Genomic DNA, 24,819 nt, shown 5'->3' with positions numbered 1-24,819 from the left:
AAGTTTAAGATTACAGGTAAGAAAACCACCATCTTTATCTCCATTCTCTTCTCAATTTTAGAAAGAGATCAAATCTGATGAGCCAGAAGAGTTCAGTGCCAATATGACTACACACGATAACACTGGCTCAAAAACATTAATACTTCTTAAGAGAAGCTGAAATAGACATGCAGTTCAGGAGCATTGCAGGTGTTGATTTATTCCAGGTATGGATAAATGAGGAGCTGCTATAGGAAAGAGGTTATCCAACCTCAGCTGCGCACATTCTCACCCCTCTGGAAATGCAAAGAAATTCACATTCTTTTGTCAGCGTCAGAGGAACAGGTAACTCCAAATCACATTGCATTTGCTGTGTCACATTAACTTTGGCTTTAGCTGTCCACCATTAAGTATAAAATGCAGAACACATCACAAAACAGTTCATAGCAAAAATTTGTCTGTGCATCCACTTCTCTTGCATAGCACAAAATTCTGTACTTCAACTTCAGCTGTGTTTACTCACAAGTTATTGTGATGATATGATCACAATTAGAGATGACATTATTCAATTACTTGCACTTTTTTCCTAATAGTTCTAGTTTAAAATAATATTGAAAAATAATTCATTGTAAACTCAGGTATTACAGCTGTAAATTAAGTTATTTGGATTTCTTCCCTTGTTGGGATCCCACCAAAGCAAAGACACTAGCAGTACTACCATGCAAATTGCTGTGGCTACAGGAGATTCTTCTACACTCCTTTTTCTTTTGTGTTTTTCCAGTTTAGAAGCATGGACAACATCCTTGTTATTTTATATGCAGACCAGTTCAAACACTTTCAAAGCTTTTTTCCCCTACTAGTCTGCTGCTGGTGTGAATTTTCAAGCTCTCTGTGTGGCCATCACTGAAACCACTTTCAACACAGAGTCAGACTGAGCCTCATTGAATCATGAAGTCACAGTTTTAAAGACTCGTTTGTGAGCCATTAAATAGCACATGACACAACCAGTTCAATAATGACATGATAGAAATTTGTCCATTTGATTAAAAGAAGATCCTTGCTGCCTGCGACCTAAATAATCATTCACAGACCCTGATTTCATAAACACCGAATGGAAGTCACACTGCATCTCCACTACACAAAAGAATTAAAAATCTTATGCTAAATTACCATAACTTGTAAATAAATAATGTCTGTCTTTGTCTGCTACAAACTTCCCCCCAAAATTTCCAATTTGAATAGTAAGTCGAAATATCCCAGAGACTTCATCTATTAAGTCCAGCATCAAGACAAACAGGAGTTTTTCAGTGCTGCCCAACTTTGAATCAAGGGTTTAAACATGCTGCAATGTTGTAACCAGATCATCTCACATTTTTCTTTCCTAAACTGCTGTTAAGATCCCTGGTGAGGTGATGGCTGATGACAGAGCTTGGTGTCTCAACCGACTGCCCCAAAAGACCTAAAATCAAAAAAATACTATGAGTATTCTTAATTATTTCTAACTCGTGTGCATCTGAAAAATATGAGGCTTCTGCAATGTTTTAAGCTCCAAAATTTCTTTAATAAGTTCAATAGAGCAGACAAGCCTAGGTGTTTGGGAAGCAATGTGAATGCTTTTTACATATACAAATTAAAAACGTAATAAACAAGTTTCCCTTTAAAGTATCATGAAAGGCTATCTTTATCAGTCCCTGTGACCATTATGTGAGCAATGACTGCATGGTTGATCTGCTTCTCAAGACTGAGTTGATACTTTTAGTGATGTACCAAATCTATATGGCGTTAAAAAAAATTACCAGTGTAATCCTTCAGAAGTCTAGAAGTTTTAGATTTGCAATTTAGTGTGACCTCTGTCAAAGTTCATAAGGTCTCCATCTGTGTGTGAGTAACTACTAGGCTACAGAAATATGGACCCCTAGAGCAGCTTGCTCCTGACTACCTGCTGCTTCCAAAACACTGGCCAGACATCAGCCTCACACTCTCACAGGATCAAACAGAGGCTAACAGGCAGTGCTTATTTCATGCAAAGTTAAACACTAAACTGAAGTATATTGTATTTATGTTGCAATGGTTTTCAGAGAATTTTTCTTTTTCTTGACTAGATCTGCAGACTGCCAGGAAGAAAATCACATTTGTTAGCCTGACAAGCCATGACATTTTCAACAAACAAGCAAAATCCTAAACTATATCAATTTATTTCTCCTCCAGAAAACAAAATTTCACTTCAGCATCATGATTTTTACATTGTTAATGCTGATGCAGAACTGCAGTTACAGTTATAGTCCTTTCCTCTAAGTCAAAATATAATAAAATATAATAATCACCATTCTCCATATGTCTATTTTTTTTCATTTTACTTGGCTGTTGTCTTCATACAATTTTACATCAGTAGAAGCTCAGTTTAAGGTATACTTCTTAGGTTTCAATTTTTACACACTATTTTCCAGAACATATTTGTAAAAGAAAGCAGACTAGCATTTAAATTACAGAGACCTAATGAAATTTTTAAAAACGACATATTCATATGCTTTATATGGAACACATATTCCTGAGGTTCCATTAATTTTCCAGTTAAATTGTCATTATTGCCTAATGAATACAGGAGCACACTAAATAATCACACTGTTCACCAGAGCTTATTAGCAACCCCTGTTTGAAGAAGCCCTCATTAAAAAAAAATTAAATTATAATCAGAAGAAATTACTCCCCATACTGCCTGCCTCTATCTTGCCTCCTTCCCTTCTTCATTTTTGGCCTTAAAAACTCTGCTAAGTACACCAGACTTTTCATTAACTTATATACTGTAGCCTAACTCCTAACCTGTCCTCACAAGAAAACCCAAAGACAACAATAAAATGCATTTTATAGAAAACAACTTTATAACAAGTTTATGAAGAGGATATCACACCACATTTTTACTCACTAAAAATCAGAACTTGGAATGCCAAGGCACAAAATCATAGGCAATGTTTTCACTATAAATATTTACTGACACTAAACATATTCAGTGTTGATTAGCCTTTTTACAGTATTAAGCTTCTGTCATCTTGATGCCTGCAAACACAAATCTGCATTTATCCACGTAAACTTAATTGGAGTCCTACATGCCCCTCTGTAGATAAGCAGTTGAATAGACTTAACTTGCTGATAATTTCAAATGGTGCTAAGTGGAACAGAAAGAACTTTATCTGCATACTTACTGACTGCAAAACCAACATGTGGAGTACAGGACTAGAGGTTTCTCTTTTTAACAAGCCAGCAAAGCTAAACTATCACCCAACAATTTAAATGCTGAATAAGAATAAATGTGATGAAGCTTAGGAGGTATCTCAGTTATTTCTCTAAAGAAAATATAAAAAATATATTAACTAACCTCTGCACGGAGTATTATGAAACACTGATTATTCTGCTGTTCACTTAAAACAAGAACATTATCGGATTTGCACAGACTGTGAAAACACCACTTTCAACACATGAACTTCTCAAGTCCATGATTACTACCCAGCAAGCCTCCATGTTCGTAATTCCAAAAGTTTTCATAATATTCCCTGAAACCCTCAACATTCAACTATTTAATTGTCTTTCAAAGCTTGTGTTTTGCTACAACTCACTTCAGAGCTGGCTATCTGCATATGAAGTCCTACCCCAAAAGCAAGAAAAAAAGGGGTTTTTAGCTTTTAATTTTAAACATCCGCATAAAATTCTCACATGGGATCAGTACACCACTGACCCTCAGAGCTGAACATGTATTCCAACTAAAAACAATCATTCTCTCAGATACAAAAGTCTGAAGCTCACTGAATTCACACACCAGGATAAAGGGCAAAAGGAAGGGAGGTAAAAGGACATAATATATGGTAACATCATACTGTAAAATTGTAAGTTCAAACTCAAACTAAATTTTGTAATTGCATGTGGTTCTGAACTTCTTAGTAAGAGGACCATTATTTACAGTGTTAGCAAACACATATGAATGCTTGAATCTGTAGAATAATTGGAAGCAAAAGCTAAGCAGGCTTCATCAAGAAAAGTGAAAGAAAATAAATGGCCATTCTGCCATCATCCTCTCCTCAGATATCCTTTTACTTTAAAGACAGGGAATAGAACACTAGGACAACTTTATATCTAGGGAAATAACAGCACTTGTTTTTCAGTGCCTTCTCAACTGGGCACATTACATTTCTTGTTTTTCACTGCCCCAGTTCTTTCTCCTTAATCAAAGGGAGAGAAAAAAACCATACAAACAAAAAACTTATCCGACAAAAAAAAAGTACCTTACTTTAATTTCCCCTTCTGCACCAATAACATTGCCTTCCTCTTTTACCTGATCAGGCTGTACTTCAATTGGCATTCCCTCTTTCTTCTCCACAGGACAGTGGCAACCTGTAATCCTTCCTAAACTATATGCCACTACATTTCACTAAGAGGCTGCCATTCCCACTCCCTCCCTCATGACTGGCTTAAGAAAAGGAGAGAACAAACAGGAGCAGCATCTGAGCTCCAAGCTGATGCTACTAAGCGTGCTGAAATGGTCCCTTCTAATGATTTTGAACTAAGTTTGTTTCCTTCCCTTCTCCAGTTTCGGTTTCTACATCGATACACTTGGGAATCTGCTGGTCCCTGCTGCAATGGGTGAGAACACAAATACTCTTGCAGAACTACCAGCCTGTTACCTCTGTTATGCAGAAGTTGTATGACCCGTTGAAGCATTTTTTAAATGCTCATTTAAAAAACAAAAACTCATTTCATTTAAGAACAGACATTATACGCTGTTTTTCCAGGCAAATAGGCTTCTTACACACAAAGATTGTTTTGCTCACAATACCAGTGAGAGCATTTGCAGAGGATAAGAATACAGGAGAGTCTAAAACTCACATGTATACTGCCATTGAGAAGTATCATTTAAGTTAAAACAAAATAACCCAGTCACTTATGATGTTCGGATCTAAATTAAAGTTTACTGTGAAAAGCTTTGTACCTGAAATTAATTTATTTGAAATAGATGATAAAATACTAAAATCACAGATGAGTGTTTTTTCTCGTGCTCTAGGATGATCCTGCTTGAGCAGAGAGGTTGGACCACATGATCCACTGTGATCCCTTCCAATCTTACTCATTTTGTGATTCTTGGAAAGCCAAGGCCTTCTAACAACATTAGTACAGCTCTCCTTTCCCCCCCCCCCAATTAGTGTGTTTACATTTGCAAAAAGATCAAGACAACAGTTTCGGCTGCCACTATTCTGGCAGGTCTCCACTCAAGAGTTAACGTCTACATTTCTTTTCTCCCCTCAAACACTCACTACAGTTATTTAACACTTTTCTGGTTTCTATTTCATGTTTGCTCTTTCACCTCATGCTGGAAGATTCCCCCATCCCCAGCTGGTGGGTCCCTTATTTCCTCCTCATTTCTACTCCTTCTTGCTCTATCTGCCGCTTACTTTTTTCCTCAGAGGCTCATTTTTCCACTCTTCTTTCTCCCAAATGGTCCACTACATTCCTCTCTCTACACAGCAAGCAAGATCTCAACAGAAAAGGGTTGACTTTGTATAAAGACTTAAATTTCAGGTTATTGCTTTACTTTTGAATGCTCAGGGAAGATAAAAACCCAAACAAAGGTCAAAGGAAAGATTACAGGATTCAGGAATTACAGGAATCTGCACTCAAGGATATGAGCTATCTCACTAGATATCTCCAATCAGACCTCTAGTGAATTGATAATGTGTTCTACTTGCTGCATAAATATAAGCATTTCTTTTATTTAAATAGATAAAAATAACTTTCATACACAAACTTTCCAAAACTTCATACTGGGATTTATACATGCCTTCAAATGAATATATTATCCAGCACCAGAAATGACAAAAACGTATTAAAACTTTAGAAAAACCAAGAAGGAAAGCATACCACATCATGTTTACAGACACAAGAGATACACTGAAAGGCATTCTTTCAATACCCTGTTTCTGTTGCTCAAATTAACATCCCCTTCCCCCCCAAAAAGAACCCCACAAAACAAAAAGTTTCTGAAAAAAGTACCATAAGAGACAGAAATGAACTACTAACAACAGTGCATGCTCAAAGGAAATAAATCATGCCTCATCCCAATGAGGAACAGCGCCTCTGTGCTTAACTGGAATCTTGAACTTTTCACTCTTCACAAATTCTCCAGTAACCAACTACATAAAACAAGAAGTGTCTCTTCTTGAGACAATTCTGGGTTGGACCCTTAACTTTAATCACTCCTGAACTATACTGCAAGATTCAGAGATAAAAATGTTACCTAATTAGACCCTTTGTCATTCAGGAGTCTCAGCTGAGATTTTGAATTCAGATCAGTTCTCAGCAGAGGAGTCAGTTCCTGTCAGAATAATTTAGACTGTAAAGAACCTCAAGAGATCATTTAATCTAATCCACAACTCAAAGAAACACTATCCTAGACTTTCATCTGCTCCCATTAACAACAACAGAGGTATTACACAGAAAAAAAGATGGAGATTATGTTCCCATGATCACATTGACTCTCTCTTGACTCAGTCTTGAGTTAGTCACACTTTTAGCATCTACCAATGAACAGACTGTAGAATTTCTGTTATCACTGCATACAAGTTGTCATCAACCTGAACTGGAATAGAATATTAATGCAACAGGCATTTTCAGAGCACAGCATTGTTGCAAATATCCCAATTTGCTTTATTCAACATTTTTTATGAAGATACTGCTATTACAGGCACTGTATGATGGAGCCTTGGTTGCTTAAGGTATTATTTACTCAAATTTTGCTTAAGTCTGCTTTCTTTGCAAGTATTAACTGTTTTTAAAATTTAATTATTTTAATTTCCTTCATGATTGTCTCAGGCAGATTTAACTGGGAAGGACAGCTAAACCATGAATTCAAGGCCAGGTAGTATCCAGTCCAAGAAAACAAATCAATAAAGACTATAGTCTGGGGACTTGTTCCCTGTAAATGGGATGGAGCTAAAAAGGAACAGGGTAACTTGTGAATATCCCAAAGCCACAGCAGTAGAAACTGAATGTTTTCTCACACAGCCAACAGACAAGGAGCAGCAGAGTAAGTCCTTGCCCTTCACATTGCCAACATGCCTCAACCCAGCCTATGAGTCACCTCCTGAAGGGTCACTGTGCTACTTCAGTCCTGGATTCTCTGCCGGGACTGCCATGAATGACACTGTATAGTGGCATTTGCTCCAAGAAGACATTTGTCTTCTAGGAACTGGATAAAAACCACTGATTTCACACAGGTCAGTGAGCAACCATCAAAATAGTAGTGACTAAAATGCCTTACCAACTTTTGTCTGCTTTGAACCAGTGACACAGAAGTGATGGGGAAGATCCATCCTCCATTAGCAGTCCCTCAGCTACATATTAGATGGTCCTTGACCTGTTAACCAGTCACCCTATATCCCATTCCCATCCCATGTGAGTGAACAAGCATCTTTGTTTACAGAAATTGCAATCCTTGGGATTTTAAATCTAAAATTCTCACAGTGTATATAATCACTACAACTGACACTTACTTCAGCTGGTATTGCTTACCTAAAATGCTTTGTAACTCAGAAGAGTTATTTCATTACTTACAGGGAAAAACACAGTGTCTCTAAAACACAATGCAAACATAAATGCTGCTTCCCAGGAAATCAGAGGGACAAGGGGGCTGTGTTGAGAAATAGGAATCTGGAGCACACTATTCAGGAAGACTGGTAATCTCTAAATAGTTATGTACAAGCTCACTATTCAAGCATAAAACCAAGTAACTCCAAAACTAGGTAAAAAAATTATTCTGTATCTTTTACTACTAACAAAAACTCAAGTATGGAAAAGACTTCATGTGATGCGCTTTACAAAAGATCAAGGTAGTTTAATATTTTGTTACATAGGAACCCAACATTGTAAAGCAAAAATACACACAATTGCTTTAGGAAAAAAAAAAGAAGGAGTTCTGCACATGTCAATGCAGTTTAGAACATTACAGATGGGACAGTTTCTACTAACTACCCTACCAAGAATCATTCACACTAGGCAAGAGAAGAGATACTTTAATATCCACAAACGTTCCATTTTAAATAAACACGGAGAAGAAACTACCAGCTGTGTAAAATGACACAAAAATCCCGGTGGTTTTCAAATGGAAACCACTGGCCACTGCAACTAAAAATGTGTTCTGAAATTAATCTACTTTTGAAACCTGTAGTACATTAAATTTTGTGGTTTGCAGTACTTTAAAAAAAAATTCCCCCTGTAGTTCACTAATTACCTCTTTAAATGTTTTTAATAGACTAAAAGCTTTCTCAGACAAATACTACAGAGACATCAGATATGATAGATACATGCATACTAATAAAAAGACTGTAGAAACCTCAAGAATACAAATTAGTACTTTTCAGGTGTAAGGTCTCATATAGTTTACAAGTATTTATAATCTGTGGAACTGTTGTTAGGTACATAAACATCTGTGTAGAACACCTAAGCACAAACAATTGGTAAGTTTCCACCCCATATTATAGCACATAATAAAAGACAATGCTCCACACACATTTGCAATATTCTCATGAAATAAAATACTTTCAGCATCACTTGCTATCAATACAATTGAGTGTGAATCCAGAGCCTGTCTCCATTAAAAACAACACTAACAAATCCCACCTCACATCAATCTAACTACAGCAGTATAAATTTCTCACTCATATAAATTTACTCAGCTGTTATACAGCAGGGGTTTACATCAGCACATTGTACTGCAATATTCTAATGGCTCAAGTTGCACCAATATAAATTCATGTTAGAGTTAGCCGTTCATTTACAATGGCTAATCCTACCATCTACCTAGGTACACCGTGGTAGAGGAATGTTCATTTTCCCCTCGACAGATAAATCTTTTGAGTTTGACATGGGATCTGTACCATTCAGCAGCACAGCATTAAGGCCAAACCAAGTTTTACAGAAACTTAATAGAAATTTTTTACCTCTTTTACCCTGAGTTGTCCTTATTTTCTACAAGACACAGAGGAAGACCTAAAGATTTCTCCCACACAAAACATGACTGCCCTCACCAAAACTTAGAGTGAACTAGTCAGGGCTGCTTCACCCCTGCTGCTTAGAAAGCCTGGAAGAATGGCTGCATCTCCTATGCAATCAGAGGGCAAGAGCTAAAACACATACTGATCAATAGCCCACATCTGTATTTGCCCACACCTAAACAATGATCTTGAAAATAAGAGAAATATATATATACACAAAATCAAATACTGCATTGTGATAATGTTTAATTGCAATCAATGTATTAAATTCCTATAAAATGGCAATTACCTTAAATTTCCTACAGTACAGAAGCCTTTTTTTCCCCTCTACAACATAATAAATCAATTACATGCTACCATTCAGTGAGAACTATGAGTTTTAAGAAAGTTATTTAAATATTTATCTCATAATACTCAAGAGAAAAAAATGGAGGGGAAAAAAGTCTCTTTAGAGTTGATGTATCTTCTCAGCTTAATTAACACAAGCTTTTCCTGTTTTAATTTGCACTTAAAAAGTGGGAACTTTACTCAATTTGCTAATTACTACATTTTCAAGCTGTTTTCTTGAAATAGATGACAGCCTATCACACTAGGAATCCAAATTTCTCTAGTTACCTCGAATTACGTAGTTGTCCAAAGCCTCTTCCATTCTTTTCAGGGCTTCAGCTCTATTAGAACCATAGGTAATCAGCTAAAGAAAAAAAAAACGTATTTACATTACCTAGAAATTAGATGTTTGTCTCTAGAATTTGAAAAGCATTTAAAAATTAAATAGGCTTGTAGAACTTCTGCAGTCATAAAACCATTTCTTGGCCATTACTGTATCTGTGCTATAGAGGCTCCCTGAAACATCAAGAAAAAGCTAAGATCTTTTAACCCATTCAATGAAAGAAGGCCAATCACTTTTCCTTCATAAAACTTAAAGCATCTAAGCAAGCCCTCAGAAAATCAGACAAGAGGCTCAATATCCAAGCTGACTCTCCAGATTCCTAATGCCCAACAAACTCATAAGATATAATATTTTGGAGAACTGAACTCTATCATGTCATATTTTAATTTTACCAATATATTCCTTATGAATAAAAACTAATACTAAGAGACAATATCAACCATTTCTTTCAATGCTTCTTTTTTGGAAGCCAGAATTATTGACATTTTCATCCAGCCTAGACTATGTTTAAAAAGATAGATTGGCAGCATCTAAGTCAGACAATAAAGACTAGTGTTTAAATCAGAATCTTCTTAATAATTAGAAACTGCAAGACAAATAATTACAGTGTCAAAAGGTAAAAAGAATTTTATTTAGAAGTAACCGTAGATTTCCACTACTGTACATCTTCCTTCACTTCTTTTTTATTCCCTTGAGGCATGTTATGCCTGGCACCTTTAAAATACTGATTTACCAATCCTTTAACATGCTCTCTCATTTAAAAGATCTATGTATAAAATCAGTACTTCATACCTTTAGAATATTGAGAAATAATAATCAACTCACTTTGGAGATCATAGGATCATAATAAATGCTAATATCACTTCCTTGTTGAATACCACTGTCAACACGTACCTTCAAAAATAAGTAAAAATAGTTATATATTAGTGGAAAAAGAATTTCAACACGAGGATCAAATCTACCCATCAGCCTTAAACCATAACCCCCACAAAGCTTATCACATACATTTTTCCCTCTGGAAAGACTAGAATAATTATTTGTTTTCAGAGAATCTGGGAGGAGGGAAGGGAAGCTTTTTTCTTCACCGGGAAAAACACTTGCAAATTATTCTCTCCTTTATGAGAAACTTGACTGCAATCTTGAGTTCATAGTCAGAAATCTCTTTTGTTCTCTAGAATGCACAGTAAACACACTAAATTTGATCTAAGAATTTCATCTGTGTTACACAATCACTTCAACTCTAAACACATTCAATTCTGATTTAATCCCTGTAATAAAATACAGTTGTAATTATTTTTCTGACTGACACCTGGCATGAGGGATGACCCTTATAATCACACCCTTTCTGCATCTATATGTAATCACATCCCTCATGTTCTGCTACAGCCCTTCCAAGGGCTTCAGCAGGAATAGGAAGGATTCAGCAGGAACTTTGGAGCTCTGCTTATCAGCTCCATAGGATACTGAGCCTATGGTTTTCATGTCTGTAACACTTTCCTTCTCTGTCTCACCCTCTCAACTGTTAAACATTTTTTTTTTCTCTGTTGCTGCTGTTCCCCCAAGTCTTTAATGTTTATACAGCTTTTTCCATGGCTTTGCTTTGTAAGGACACAGCCCCAATTAAAGCTCTGATTCTGCAATATTCATGGAAAAAAATAACACAAGTTCAAAAATTTCTTTTGAAGAGGCTGATTGCTGTTAACCAGCCAACAAGTTAGTTTGTATATTGCTGATTCTTGTTTTCATCTCTCAGTTTGATTTCATCACTGTAACGATGAGGTTAGCCATATAAAACTTTTCAAATGAGCAATTTCTGGGGAATAAATATTTATTAAATTGCTGCTTTTGAGCACTGGAATCTGAAATATTTTTTTAAAACTAATCAAAATAACTCGAGTGATAAATGCTTTCTGGGGATCATAAGGATGGAGGACTCTAATCAAAGCTGTTGAAACTGCAGGGCTCCGATATACTGCATTGTAAAGGGGGTGGGAAAGAGGGTCCTGGAATCTCACTTAAATCTTCACCTCTGGGAAGGAACCTTTGTAATAAACAGCAGCTCATCTGTCTGCAGCAAGGCAGAAAAAGGTCAACGCAACGGCTGTTAGGCCTTTAATATTTTAATTTAGGCAATTATCAAGGGACCACATGTAGAACCTCTTGTCTAGAGAATCCACATGAGGGCATGATGATGACTTTATTATCCAAATGACATAAAAAGATACCCTAGCAGGTGTATTCACTTTCTTCAGTAAGAAACATTGTCTGACGAGTTTTTAGGACATTATAGTTATTTTAAGAAGAAATTCACTTATTCATGTGTTTGTATTCATATATTTATGTTTACATGTTTATGTATTATGTTTTCTATATTTATTCATATGTTAAGGCAGTATTGCTTCTGTACCACTTTAATCACATCTTATCTGAATGTGCTTTATCTGTGCTTAACTGGACTCCCCACTACTCACATCAGGTACATTTAACATTAGCTACTGATGAGAAGGTAGATCAGACAGGCCATGATTACAGAAAAAACATGCAGTGTATTTCTCAGCTTCCTTTCTTCCAACTGCTAAACCATCCTCCCTCACAGAATGACTGCCTATATATAAAGTCAATGCACATGCTCTCACATTTAAATCAGAAAGAATTAATTTACCTACTCAGTTCCAGATAAATCCCTTGCCCAGGATATTTTTTTGTAATAATCAATACGTACATAAGACAAGGTATGACATACGTACTCCACACATACTTGAATTATACTGTGACTTTTGTCTCCAAAGTAGCACCTGTAAAGTGATTGCACACAAGCATTCAGGGGTGCTTTATACGTGCATAGGAATGCACGTAAGTATTGACACATGTATGTCATCTTTTGACAAAGAAAAAACATATGAAAGGTGCATAATTCAGACTCACAATAAGCAGGTTAGTCAGACCCTAAAGTTAACTAAGACTTCTGAGGCTACCAACTATATGCTCCACCTGGCTCTATGTTTCTGTTCATATACAACACATGTACATGAGCGCTCCAAAATTCACACTTCTCCCTAACTACAATATCTTGAAGAGGCTACAGTGAGTATAAACTACTTAAACTACTGCATAACTTCCTTTAAAAAAAATCTGGAGTCCTCTGGAGAAGTTTAATTTTCATAAAATAAACTCAAGATGACTGAAAAAGTGACAGCAGAAAAGAAATACATTTATACTATCTTCAATTCTCCCTGTGGTGCTTACATTTTCAGAGCCTGGTAACAGTAGGTGATTTTATAAACTATATGGTGTGACAGAACTTAATGAATATTGGATGAAAAAGAAACCCTAATTCAACAGATACTCACTATAATGTGCTGAACTTGATAAATAATAGCAATATTTATTAGACCTCCAGCACTTACTTCTGTGTAATGTATTTCCTTTCTTTTACTCAGTATTTAAGGTATTTAGGAAAGGCCAGGGTTAAAGATCCTGCTGTAGCCTACAGCTCATTCATATTACAGCCCTAACACTTTATTACTGTTGTACTATCCTTATGTATTATTACATTAGGACAACAGCAAAATGAAAGAAAAATGCTTAAGGGAGGCGGGGGAAGCACAATCTATGTCTCAGTCCTGCAATGAACTCTTAATGAATCAAATTCCACTTAGGAACACAAACAGATTCTAATATTTCTCAATTCTTTGCTGTATCTCAGTCTAAGAATTTTCTTTTCCTGGTAAGAGTCATTATAAGAGTCAAATACTAGACCGCTGCTCATACTGACAGAGCGATGCTGGAGCTCTCCAGATATAGCAGAATATGTGTAGGAGCACCAAACATCAAAGCTCACCATCATACTACAGGGGTTGGTTTGTAGTCACCTGTCCTAAGCTTCATTATCAAAGATAAAAAAAATTTGGTACTTATGAGCACCATGTTCTGATGAAATTACAAACTACATGACACAAAAATAGCCATCATATTCTTCCCTAAGGCTAAGCAAAAGCTCTCACACAGCCATGCTCACCAGTTCCACCAGCATGAGCAGCTGACACACAGGCATGGTAGGCAATCAGAGCTAACTTGAGACACAGAAGAAATGAATTGCAAATATATTCAGCAATACACGTAAGCTGAACTTGCTGTGACACACTACAAGTCTCTGCTAATTTTTCTCAAGCCAAATTGTTGACAATTCTAAAACCTAAAATGCAGAAAACAAACACCGCGGCACAATGGGCCTGTAATGCTGTACCTTTTTAGCCATATTAATTTTGTTCTTAGCAGCACGTCATTCTCAGGAGAGAAATTAGTTTCATGGTAGCAGAAATATGTATTAAGACACCAAATCATGAGTGTCTACATAAAAATAGTTTTTCTATTTTTTAATATGACAGTGGAAGCAAACAGGAAGAGAAAGACTAGACACTCCATATGAGCTCCACAAACCATTGCTCTGAAGCCTCCAGTGTAATTAAAATCTCTTTCTTTGGTACCACGATGGACCATGTGAAGCAATCAGGCATCTCCCACCCTTCATTTTCAATTCACCTCTCCCCCTAAGCACAACTCCCAGCCCACCCCGTCTACCTGACAAGTGACAGCCCAATCTGATTAAATGCTTGCAAGGGAGGGGACTCATGGGCCTCCATGACAGGCCAAAAGTGATCACCATGGAGATACATAATTACAGCTGTCAACGCGTCTACTGTCCTGCTGGCATCAATTTGATTGCTCCCAGCAATAATGATAGACAAAGCTTAGTGTGCACTCTCCTACACCCAATCACTTTATCTATTCCGTGGTCCATTTAGCTGACATGCAACATTCACACAAGCAAATAACAGCAGTAAGCAGAACATTTAAGGCATTTTAATTGTTTTTTCTTTGTATGGATGGCTCACAAGCGCAAATGTTATTACATAAAACTCCTGCTGCAGCATTAATTGAAGAAAGATTTGGTGGGACAAAGACTGTAGGGGGTATAGTTTGTCCATTATCACTTGTACTTTCAACAGGTCTCACGTTTGGAAAATTGCAAATTGCAAAAACTTGCAAGGGCAAAATGTTTGACATCATGTTAGCTATTATAACATGGTGAAAACTTCTAACAACCACTGGAGTATTCATTATACATTCTTATTAAATACACTCTTTGTTTCATTAAAAAGAAGTTTAGATACATCCACAGTGATACCTTTTTCCCTCATCATCTCTTTAAGAGCACATAATGCCTTTTAGATCTTCACAATTTTTTTCTGCTTTCAGGCTTTGAACACAGCATGAAGCCTTAAAGACCAGAAAGGGTCAGGTCCCTTTGGAAAGTACACGGGCAAAAACAATTTAAAAAGCGAAATAAATCATATATCCAATAACAACTCCACATTTAAGATTCCTCCTGTAATCTCTCAGTGTTTTCCATGCAAGCAATCAGACTGAATAATTGTATTCACAGATGGTACAGTCTCATCATTCCACTGACACAGTGTCACTCATGTATATGCGCACTTTTAAATTAAGATTACCTTGATTTCACAGAAAGGCAGTGTCTGTTCTTCACATATAGCAGAAAACACTGTTGGTTAAACACCTATTCTATACAGGTAGGCTGTATTCTGAAACATGTAATGACCCCTGTAAGAAACTCCTTTCTAAAGTCTACAAAGCTAAACAAAAAGCACTGGCAGTTTCTCACCAGTGTCCCCTGTTCTCTATGCTTAAAGAGCTGACTCAACAGTTCACTGTCCTTTCTAATGACCACAGTACATTTACTAAAGCTGTGTTTGAAAAACTTAAGCTGAAAGTTACAGAACAAACTATTTCAACATGTATTGGTTTCCTGTTATACCCAATTTGAGTATTTTTAACCCAGTTTGGAACTGTTCACTTTTAAGTAGTTTTTCAGGTTGCACAAATTGGTACTGCCATGTCCTGTTCCCCCTCTGCCAAAAAGCTGGAGAAAAGGCTTGGTTTACAAAGCTGCTAAGTATTTATAGTCTCTGTCTATAAGAGACGCTCGACACCTATGAAAACCAGAACAGTTACTTACACTTGGCACATGCAATGGTTCCTGATACTGAGATAGTTTACCAATGGATGGCAGGCCAAAAGATTTGTAGGGGTCCTGGAAAAAAATTCAACATGAGAAAGCATTAAGCTATTATAGATGTGGAGCAGATAATGTTTAAAAGCTTGAAGTCTAACAGAAACTGCTACTGGAATGACTCTGTTTTCTTCCTCAGAATTACTTGTGCTGAAGAACATTTCTTCATCCATCTGCCCCTGCAACTCCAAACAAAGAAATGGAAATCTATTTTAAAAAAAGCAGAAAAGAAGTATTCTGCACCCAGTTACAATACACCAAAATAAAATACACAAAGATGACACTTTCATTACCTACACTTGGAAGAAGGATGGGAAAGTATTAAGAAGTCTAGGCTTGAAAAGATAGTATAAGAAAAAAATTTCTGAGATAAAGAAGGCAGTTAGAAATTCAAGTATCTTTAGAAGTCAAACTGATCTTTATGCCACTGGAAACCTGCTACATTAATGTACATGATACAACACCAATATAAACTTAATAGGAAAACAAATATATAGCCTACAGAATAACCTAACTCATGGCAAAGTAGTTGGATTCATTACTTATAAATGGAGGGGATTCAAGCTGAACAAAACAAAAAAAAACCCAAGTACCAGTTACTCCAGGGTAAAGCCTACTAAAACTCAGAATAGCTTCCATGCCAATCACAGGGCACATATTTATTCTTTATCAAAATAGTCTGTACAACTTCTCATCAGTAGAGCAATTTGGAGGTTATGTGCATGTCATGAAGGGGAAAAAAAAAAATACAACATAAAACAAGATGGTCTAGGTAACAAAGTCCCAACAGTTAAGCAACGGGAAAAATGTCACAAGGTGCTGAAATTAGTTATGAAAAGCAGAGTAACCTAAAATGTTCCCGAAACTAAATGAAGGAAGATAGGCATTATTTTCCAGCCCCCATCCCTGAAAGTGTTCAAGACCAAGCTGGATGGGGCTCTTAGCAACCTGGACTAGCAGAAGGTGTCCCTGCCCATGGCAGGGGAGTTGGAATTAGATGATCTTTAAGGTCCCCTCCAACCCAAACCACTCTGTGATTCTATGATTTTTTTTTTTTTTTTTACTTAAATCTTCATTTTCAGGTATCAAAAGTGACAACAAAAAGACATTACCTCAAAATATCCTAAAGGTGCCTGAAAATGGGGTTTAAATATTCATAAGCTTCTTTGAGGCGAGATAGAGACTCATACCATAATTACAGAGTTATTGTTTTGGAACGTACTTTGAAAGTTTATCTTATAAACTGTCATTTCAGAAGGTGTGTAACTTGGTTTTTCAACAACCTCTTCAAAAGTTTTCATAAAACAACAAAAATTCTGTAAGGCAATGAATTTCAAGTGTCTTTTTAAGTCAACAAGCTTAAGTAGACATGTTTTAGAACCTGGAATGAGTAGTTAACTCTGGTAAATAACTCCAGCATCATTAAATATGAACTGAGCATGTAGGGTTATTTCTAATGATATCTGCTTACTTCCTTCTTTTACCATCTTTAATTTCAATTTTCACGAAAAATCTGTGTTGAAATACACATCATATTTTTAATTAAAAAATAAGAACTCGACAATTCTACAAAACCTCATTAACCAGTCATGTTACATGCTCTAAATCATGACTTTCATATGATATTCCTTGATTTCACCTTGGCATCTATCCACACCTGGGTATTATTACGCCACAATTCAACCACCTACCCCCTCCTCCCCATTACCACTCATTTACCTCAGCATAAACTCGACATTCAACCGCCCAGCCGTTGATGGGAATATCAGCCTGTTTGTGCCTGAGAGGGTAACCCTTAGCAACACGGATCATTTCTTGGACTAAGTCCAGGCCGGTAATGCATTCTGTGACGGGATGTTCAACCTGCAAGGTCAAGAACTGTCAGTCAGTAGGTAACAAAAAACAACCAAAAAAAAAAAGCACCTCTCTGTAAACAAACACAGATAAACAAGAAATTTGACCAGCCAAAGAACAGAGAAAGAATATGTTTCTATTTTGGTCTTTTTCCCCAAGAAAATTCTACTTAAACTCCAGCAACCACTGTCTTTGCATGAAAAACAGAAAAAAATAAAGTAATCACAGATTACAAAAACTACAAGCAGCATACAAAAAGAAAACCAGAGAGGTTACCGGGGAGGATTTGAGGGTTTGTATGGGTTTTTCATTTGGTTGGGGGTTTTTTCGTTTATTTTACAAATTCAAATGCATCTCGTGACAATGAGGTAGTTTTTCTTTGTTTGGAAGCTTTTCCCATTCAATTTTGTTTCGAAGAGACTCCCAATATAGCCACAAGTATATTTTAACTGAAAATCTCAAAGTAGCTAATAATCAATCCATTCTGCTACACTTAACATGGCACATACAGGAGCCACTACCAATTTTCCACAGAACCGGCGTAGCCTGTATCTCACCCATTCGCCTTCTTTCACTAACCTGTCCTGACAAGCAACCAGATTAGCGTAATCTTGCATCAGCGCAGTGTAGCAGAAATGAGCAGATGGATCCTTCAATATTTTTTCCCCCCCTCCAGACTTATCTGTTTAGTGCTTAGCGTGCACAATAGCTGGGCTGGACCAGCAGAGCGGCTCTGCGCGCTCAGCAAATTGCCGCTAACGGCTTTGGAAGCCGCTGCGCTGGGAATAGCCGTCGCTCGCCCTCACGCGGGATGTGCGTACAAGCATGCACACGTGGGCGCGCACATGCACGTGCACACACGCTTCTTCCTTCAAATGGGCAGAGAAACAAGCATGCTGATGAACTTTAAAAAGCCTTAACTAGTCATAGGATGGTAAAAAGCACTGAAGGTGGTCCCTCTGATTGCCACCACATCGATCAAGTAAAAGGTAGGCATGCTAAAAGCGTGTTCTTCACACAGAAACAGCTATACCACCTTCCATATAGAAATTATGACAGAACTGCCATTTTTGTTATAAAATGTTTGTGCTCCAAGGACCAGAATACCTCAAGAAAATGCACTTTGCAACTGTTTATCGTGAGATGCCATACTATGTACCTTTTCTGAATCTGGAAAAGGTCACTGACCAAACCACTTGACTTTCTTCCTTCAAGTATATAGTATTAAGGAAAACATTCAGTCATTGTAACAACACTGTGGCTTGTCAGAACAAGTAGATGCTTTGGTCTTTAAGAAAAAAAAGCTTTGTAAAAATAAACAGATGGCATCCATAATTAGCCCTGTGTGTGCTGCGAGTTTGTTTAGAGTTTCAACATTTTAAGACATTTTGACATAATTTTAATGATAAATCATCACTGAAACAAGCACCCATTCTTTGAAGGACAAAAGTGACATTGAAATGGGAATCTGATTATACAGTTTAAGGATGTACCTTTGGGATTCAATCTTGATTCTACCTAACACATGATACTCTCCAGCATGTCAAGCTTAATAACAGTATTTTGAGAATCTATGAAACATCTCAGTGTCTATCCTGCAGTGTTAAATTGAAGTAATTCAATTTCTATTAAGACTTGAAGTTTCTATTAAAACTCCCTAAGTTTTAATAGAAAGTTACTTATCACACATTCATATTTGGACAACAGAACTTATTTTCCTACTTTGGAATTTAAGTTTTAAAAGATTACCTTTGAGCTGAGAACATGCTTGGAATTTTAACATTCCAGATAATTAAAATACTTTTTATTTTTCCAAAGACATTTGCATTATTTAGTTATACTGCCATTTTTCTTGGATAGCAATTGGCATTCCAGATTCAATAGCTTCATTGTTGTTTTCAGTTTTATTGTTGATGATCAAAATAAGATGGAATGTCTCTGAAAAGAAAAATATTTTTGTTGTTTGGTTCTTACGACTCACAAACATTTATTTAATCCATTCTTCAGTACAGATCTTTGACTTGGTCAATATTTTCTTCTGTTCCTTCAAAATACTCCCTTTGTGTCTCCACACAAAACAGCATTCAGAAAATATGTATAGGAAAAAATGTTGAGGGGTTTTTTTTGGGGTGGGTAGAAGTTGTTCTACTTTATTTTAGGACTCTGCTTCAACTATTACTATTTAGGCATAACATAGACAATTCCAATCATAGCATTGATTTGGGGTACCAAATACATTTTAAATGCATTTTAATATTCATTAAGACTATGAGATGACCAAAATAGGGTAGAAAAGAACTTTAACCTTGAAATCTCTACAACAACTGTAACAGCTAATTGACTAAGGTAATTGTATCTGTATTATAAAACCATTCTTAAAAGCTAGACTTCAACCACTTCCCTCTTACTTTTCCACTTTCTACTTCAGGTGTCATTTTTATTCTGCCTGCCTGTTGTATTTTCTTCTATTCATTTTATGCTATATCCCTTCTCCTTCAACAGCCTTTACTTGCCAGTATATGGAGACTAAGTCAAGTACTAAATTTTTGACGAGAAGAATGCAAGTTTGCTCACAAATGGAGCTGAATCACACTCCACTGATCAACTCCTTTAGCTTTAGGCCATACTCAGTTTTGCAGTCAGCTGATCCAAGATGTTGCCAGTGAAGCCCCAGCCATTAAAGAGCCAATGTTGGTATGGTTATACAATAGTGGCTACATTCACACATTATTGAGGTCCTCAACACAAAGGGTAAAACCAGACATGTCTGCAGCAAGCAATCTACAGATCATAGCTCTATCAAGGCAGCTGTACCTTATTCTCCAACGGAACAACCAGAAAAATTGATCAGTGATAACTCTCAATTAATTAGCTGCCAAAAGTAACACCTTTTCTGTCAGCTCCTTTACTTATACCAAGTCTGCTCATAAAAGTTGGTAAGTCATCATTTCAATGCACTTAAGCACAATATATACCTCCTTTAAAAAGTCTTACTCTCTGTAAAATGCTACTTATATTCCTGCTTTCGAGTCCACAAAGCTATACCTGCTACGATCAGCAATGGCTATATAAAGTAAACGGAAAGTGCTTCCCCTTCATACCAGATCTACTGCTCTTAAGACATATCACAGAAACCAGATTTCCCATGGGCATTGCAAGTGGTGTTGCTTCACTAACCCCTTCCCATTTATACAGCAAGAGAAACTAGTGGCAAAGCCTGTCAGAAAATAATAATTATGTCCCAGTTCATAGATGGTAAAGCAGGTATAAAAGAGTTGGGGAGCCTACCAACATCACAATTCAGTTAGCATCCATCATGACTACAGTATGGAAAGGCTCCTAATTCTCCTCCCGTTCTGTGACTGCCAGTGGTTTTAAAGCTTTACCATACTGGGGTTCATCCACAGCTACAAAAACAGTCATGCAGTTTTTATGGACAGCTGGAGCTAAGAGTTAAATTAGTGATGACTGCTCCCCTTGTATTCAGGGGAATAATTCTGGGACACATTTTTCTCAAGACTATCAAGGTACTCAGATCTAACAGTAAGCACTTCTGGACACTCGCAGACCGCTCTTGTCCCTGTGTGTATAAGGCATCAAGTTACTCACACACCAGTTGGAACATTCAAGCACCCCACATCAGCCAAGAAAATCTAAATTTCAGTAGACTTAAAACTACAGCCTATGTCACCCCTACTACTGTAAGTCCCTAGTTGGTGTCATATACCCCTTTACACTTAGATAAATAATCTCAAAACTAACTTTCAACATATACCTCAGTTTCCAGGAAATGTGATTCACCTGGAGTCCCCCAGGCTTTGCTGCTGCAGCCAAATCCAGTATCAATTGACCCAAATGCACCAACTTACAGATGCTTCTCAACCCCCTGTATTTCAGTAAGCCTGGTTTCTATTTTGGAGAGCTGAACAGCAGCAGAGGCGCACACATGTTCCGCTCTTCAGGCATGCAAGCTTCCTGACTACCATGAGCAGGAGCACGCTGGGGTCACACCTTTCTGCAAAACAGTTCACATGTACATGGGGTTTGGGAGCACACAGCAAAAAAACGCTTTTCATAAAGGCTACTGAAAAACAGACAATGGTTGGATTAACATACAGAATTAATGGAAAGCAGGAATACTTAACAGGCTAACTATAGACATTGTATATAACAACACTTGCTGTTTGTTTTCTGACTTATTAGTATACAATTGAAGAACTGAAGGCAACCAGACTACGAAAATTTCCATCAGCTAAGATGTTCAGGTAGACTTCTTTTATTGTTTCCCAAGTAAGATGTACAAATAAAAACTAATGCACAGACATTCTGTACTAGCTTATTTTTTAATCGTAGCATATAACTTTGAAAAAGTATTTCATTTACTTCCTCATAGGAAGTTATATTCCAATAATCATTGACACAATTCTCAATTTTTTTTGCAAGGACTTGTTTCTACATTGTGTGGAACAGACACATCTTACGTGGCCTATGAATTCCAAATCTTTTCCATGTTTTAGACAAATAGCACACACTTTAGGTCAACAAGTTAATTAGCTCACAATTTCAAAATAACTTTCTCAATTAACATCTGGCACTTCAAAAAAAATTTCTTTAAAATCACTAATTCTACACAATTTCCTTTCCATGATATACTCCCTGTAAGAAAATAAAGAAGCTAGCATCCACAAAACCAATTTCCTAAAGATGCAATTCCTGCTTTTACTGTATTTAGCTACCTTCTCAGAACACTTCATTCAAGATGGCTCTGGTCACACTGCAGCTGTTCTTTTTGCTTTACATCAAATTCACCAAAGCAAAGAAACTAATGTACCCTTTCAAGAATGACCTTTTTTTTCCTCTACTTATTAAGTAGTCTCCTCTTTTTCTACTTTTTTAAATAGTATTTTATGAGAGTTACATGGGAATTTCGTCTCTAAGATATCACTCCATGCCTTGGCAGCACTGTTAATGGCATCTTTCAGATTCAGTGACTTACACAAACAACGTTGTTCTCTTCTGTCAACAACAATTAGCAATGCTTTTCTGTAGCTCTTTTGGGAAGCCTGAAAAGCAGACAACCAGTAGCTACATAATGGAAGTTGCATTAGGAGGCAAGAATGTGGCAAAAATTTGGTTAACTGTTGTCGGCCGACCCTCTTGTGTGAAGAAGTGCTGTTTGGCAGCAAAATCACCTTTTCTTTCGGTTCTAAAAATGGCCATGAACAGCTGGAATAAACTCTGTGCAGAATGGATTCTGGTGAGCTTAGCGGATTGGTAATGGGATAAGAGACCTTTCACCTTTAGGTCAGTAGTTCAAATTCAGCCCAGGTTAGCAGCAATTGAAAGTCTTTACCATCTGACACTGTTCGTTAGACTATTTAAAATGACTGAAGCAAAGTGTTGTCACAGTAAAACAAGATTCCAGTATTAAGAAATATGAAGAGTCTCAGCAAACAGCAGAAACAGTAGCTTGAGACTTTACTTTGAAATCCCATCATTCTGACTTCATAGAAATCTACTCCTCTAACCCCTGACAGCCCCTTTCCCTGCTCCCATACTCCTGCCCGCCTATCACAAGTCATCCTCCAGGCAGCTACACACAACCAAGACAGCAAAATCACCGCTTGCCATCCCATGGCTCTGCTAATAGATACCAAAGTCACCACCTCTCTATGGCTTTAGGTGGCAATCCAGATTCAGCTCATCACTGCTATCTGTATTTTGTTGCTACTGCTATATATAGTGCACCTGCAATATTTTCCAGAACTTCTATCCTTCACTAGGCAAACATGTAGCAGGTGCTGACTCGTGATGTGCAACACAAGACAGATACCATTAAGAGGCTGTTAGAACCAGGAGTTTATAAGCAGTGTAGCTCCAAACCATCAGCAACAGGATTTTTACCTGCTTTTAGACATTTTCTTACCATGCTTTATGTATTTTCATGAGTGGAGAAACATGAGAAAGAAAGACATGCTGCATGTAAAAATTCCTCCCATCTTTTACACTAGTCACAGCCAGTTTTGCACAAAGACAGCTCTGGAATATGTAATTTTCCAATGGCCAGTAAAATCTGATGAAAACCCAGAAAGTGATAAACAAAAGTCTTAGCACTGGGTAATGTTTTATCTGTCTATGGAAGGTTATTTACCTTCATTTTATGCCTTAGAATCAAGTTACTTTATAAGAACTTAAAAGCATTTACATAAAATACTCTCACAACAATTAACTGTAAACTAAAAACATAGGTATGCCATTTGCTCTCAGCAAATCTCTTACAAACACACCAGATTATTCTACAAAATTAATTTTTATTCCCTAAAAAGTTGTGACAAAAATACTCAAACCATCCCATGAAGAGAAAACCTACCGAAATTACCATATTTCTCTACACCAGTCTACACAAATGATCATTTCAATTACATTAAGCGAATTCAGTCACGTTTTGAGGACGAAGGGAGTACTCCCTTGTTATTTAAACTGCACAACTCATGAGGGAGGCAGAAGGCTGGGAACAGGTCTGAGACACAAACATACCAGGGGTAAGTGCTCAATTCATTGTACATTTCTCAGTTATTCTCTAGCCAACAAGGGATGCTTCTCATTTCAATCTACTACAAACATCTAAAATATGGGACATTTTCCCTTTGCTATCACTAACTGATTCACGTATAGGAAGCTTAATTACACCACACGCACATGTATTAGCAGATATTTTTTAAGTACAGACCATAGACTTCCTTCATATAAAGTCCAAGAACAACACCTCTTATCTTCCATTGAAGAAAAGAAGAAACTTTTCTGGTTAAAGCCAGGATTTCTGAAATACCTTAAGAGATTTTGACATAACTTGGAAGCCAGAAAGGCTATCAGTCTAAGAGGTCAGAAACTTTTTATTTATTGCAAAGCTCTTGATAAGTTGTTTTGGACCATGACTGTCCTTGATTAGGCTGATGACAACTAGGTAACAGAAAACACACCACACTATGAGCAGCTATAAAGAATCACATATTCAACACCTGGTCTACCTCAATTTTAACAGCGGTAAAAGCTGTTGCCTGAAAAAAGCTGCAAAAGTGCCCTAAATGACACCGTACAGAAGTTCTCCGGTAGCTGCTAGGGCAGACATCTCTACATTCTCTTGTGGAAATTAAGAGCAACTAGTTTTACTATGCAATTATCCAATC

The 24,819-nt window shown here is 36.9% G+C and overlaps 1 protein-coding gene across 1 annotated transcript in view; it reads right to left on the bottom strand.

Moving 5' to 3' along the window:
• PCCA (propionyl-CoA carboxylase subunit alpha) overlaps window positions 1–24,819 on the bottom strand; it is a 274,195-nt gene that overhangs the window by 140,841 nt on the left and 108,535 nt on the right. Inside the window, exons 13-16 of the mRNA XM_039561855.1 lie at window positions 17,498–17,641; window positions 15,725–15,799; window positions 10,510–10,578; window positions 9,630–9,705 (exon numbers count right to left, since the gene is read on the bottom strand). Coding sequence (XP_039417789.1) covers window positions 9,630–9,705; window positions 10,510–10,578; window positions 15,725–15,799; window positions 17,498–17,641 — 364 coding nt within the window. The remainder of the gene's footprint in view (window positions 1–9,629; window positions 9,706–10,509; window positions 10,579–15,724; window positions 15,800–17,497; window positions 17,642–24,819) is intronic.

Source organism: Corvus cornix, chromosome 1 (assembly GCF_000738735.6).
Source record: "Corvus cornix cornix isolate S_Up_H32 chromosome 1, ASM73873v5, whole genome shotgun sequence".
Lineage (NCBI taxonomy): Eukaryota > Metazoa > Chordata > Aves > Passeriformes > Corvidae > Corvus > Corvus cornix.
The sequence above is the reverse complement of the archived record's forward strand: the minus strand, read 5'-3'. Positions and strand labels throughout refer to the sequence as shown.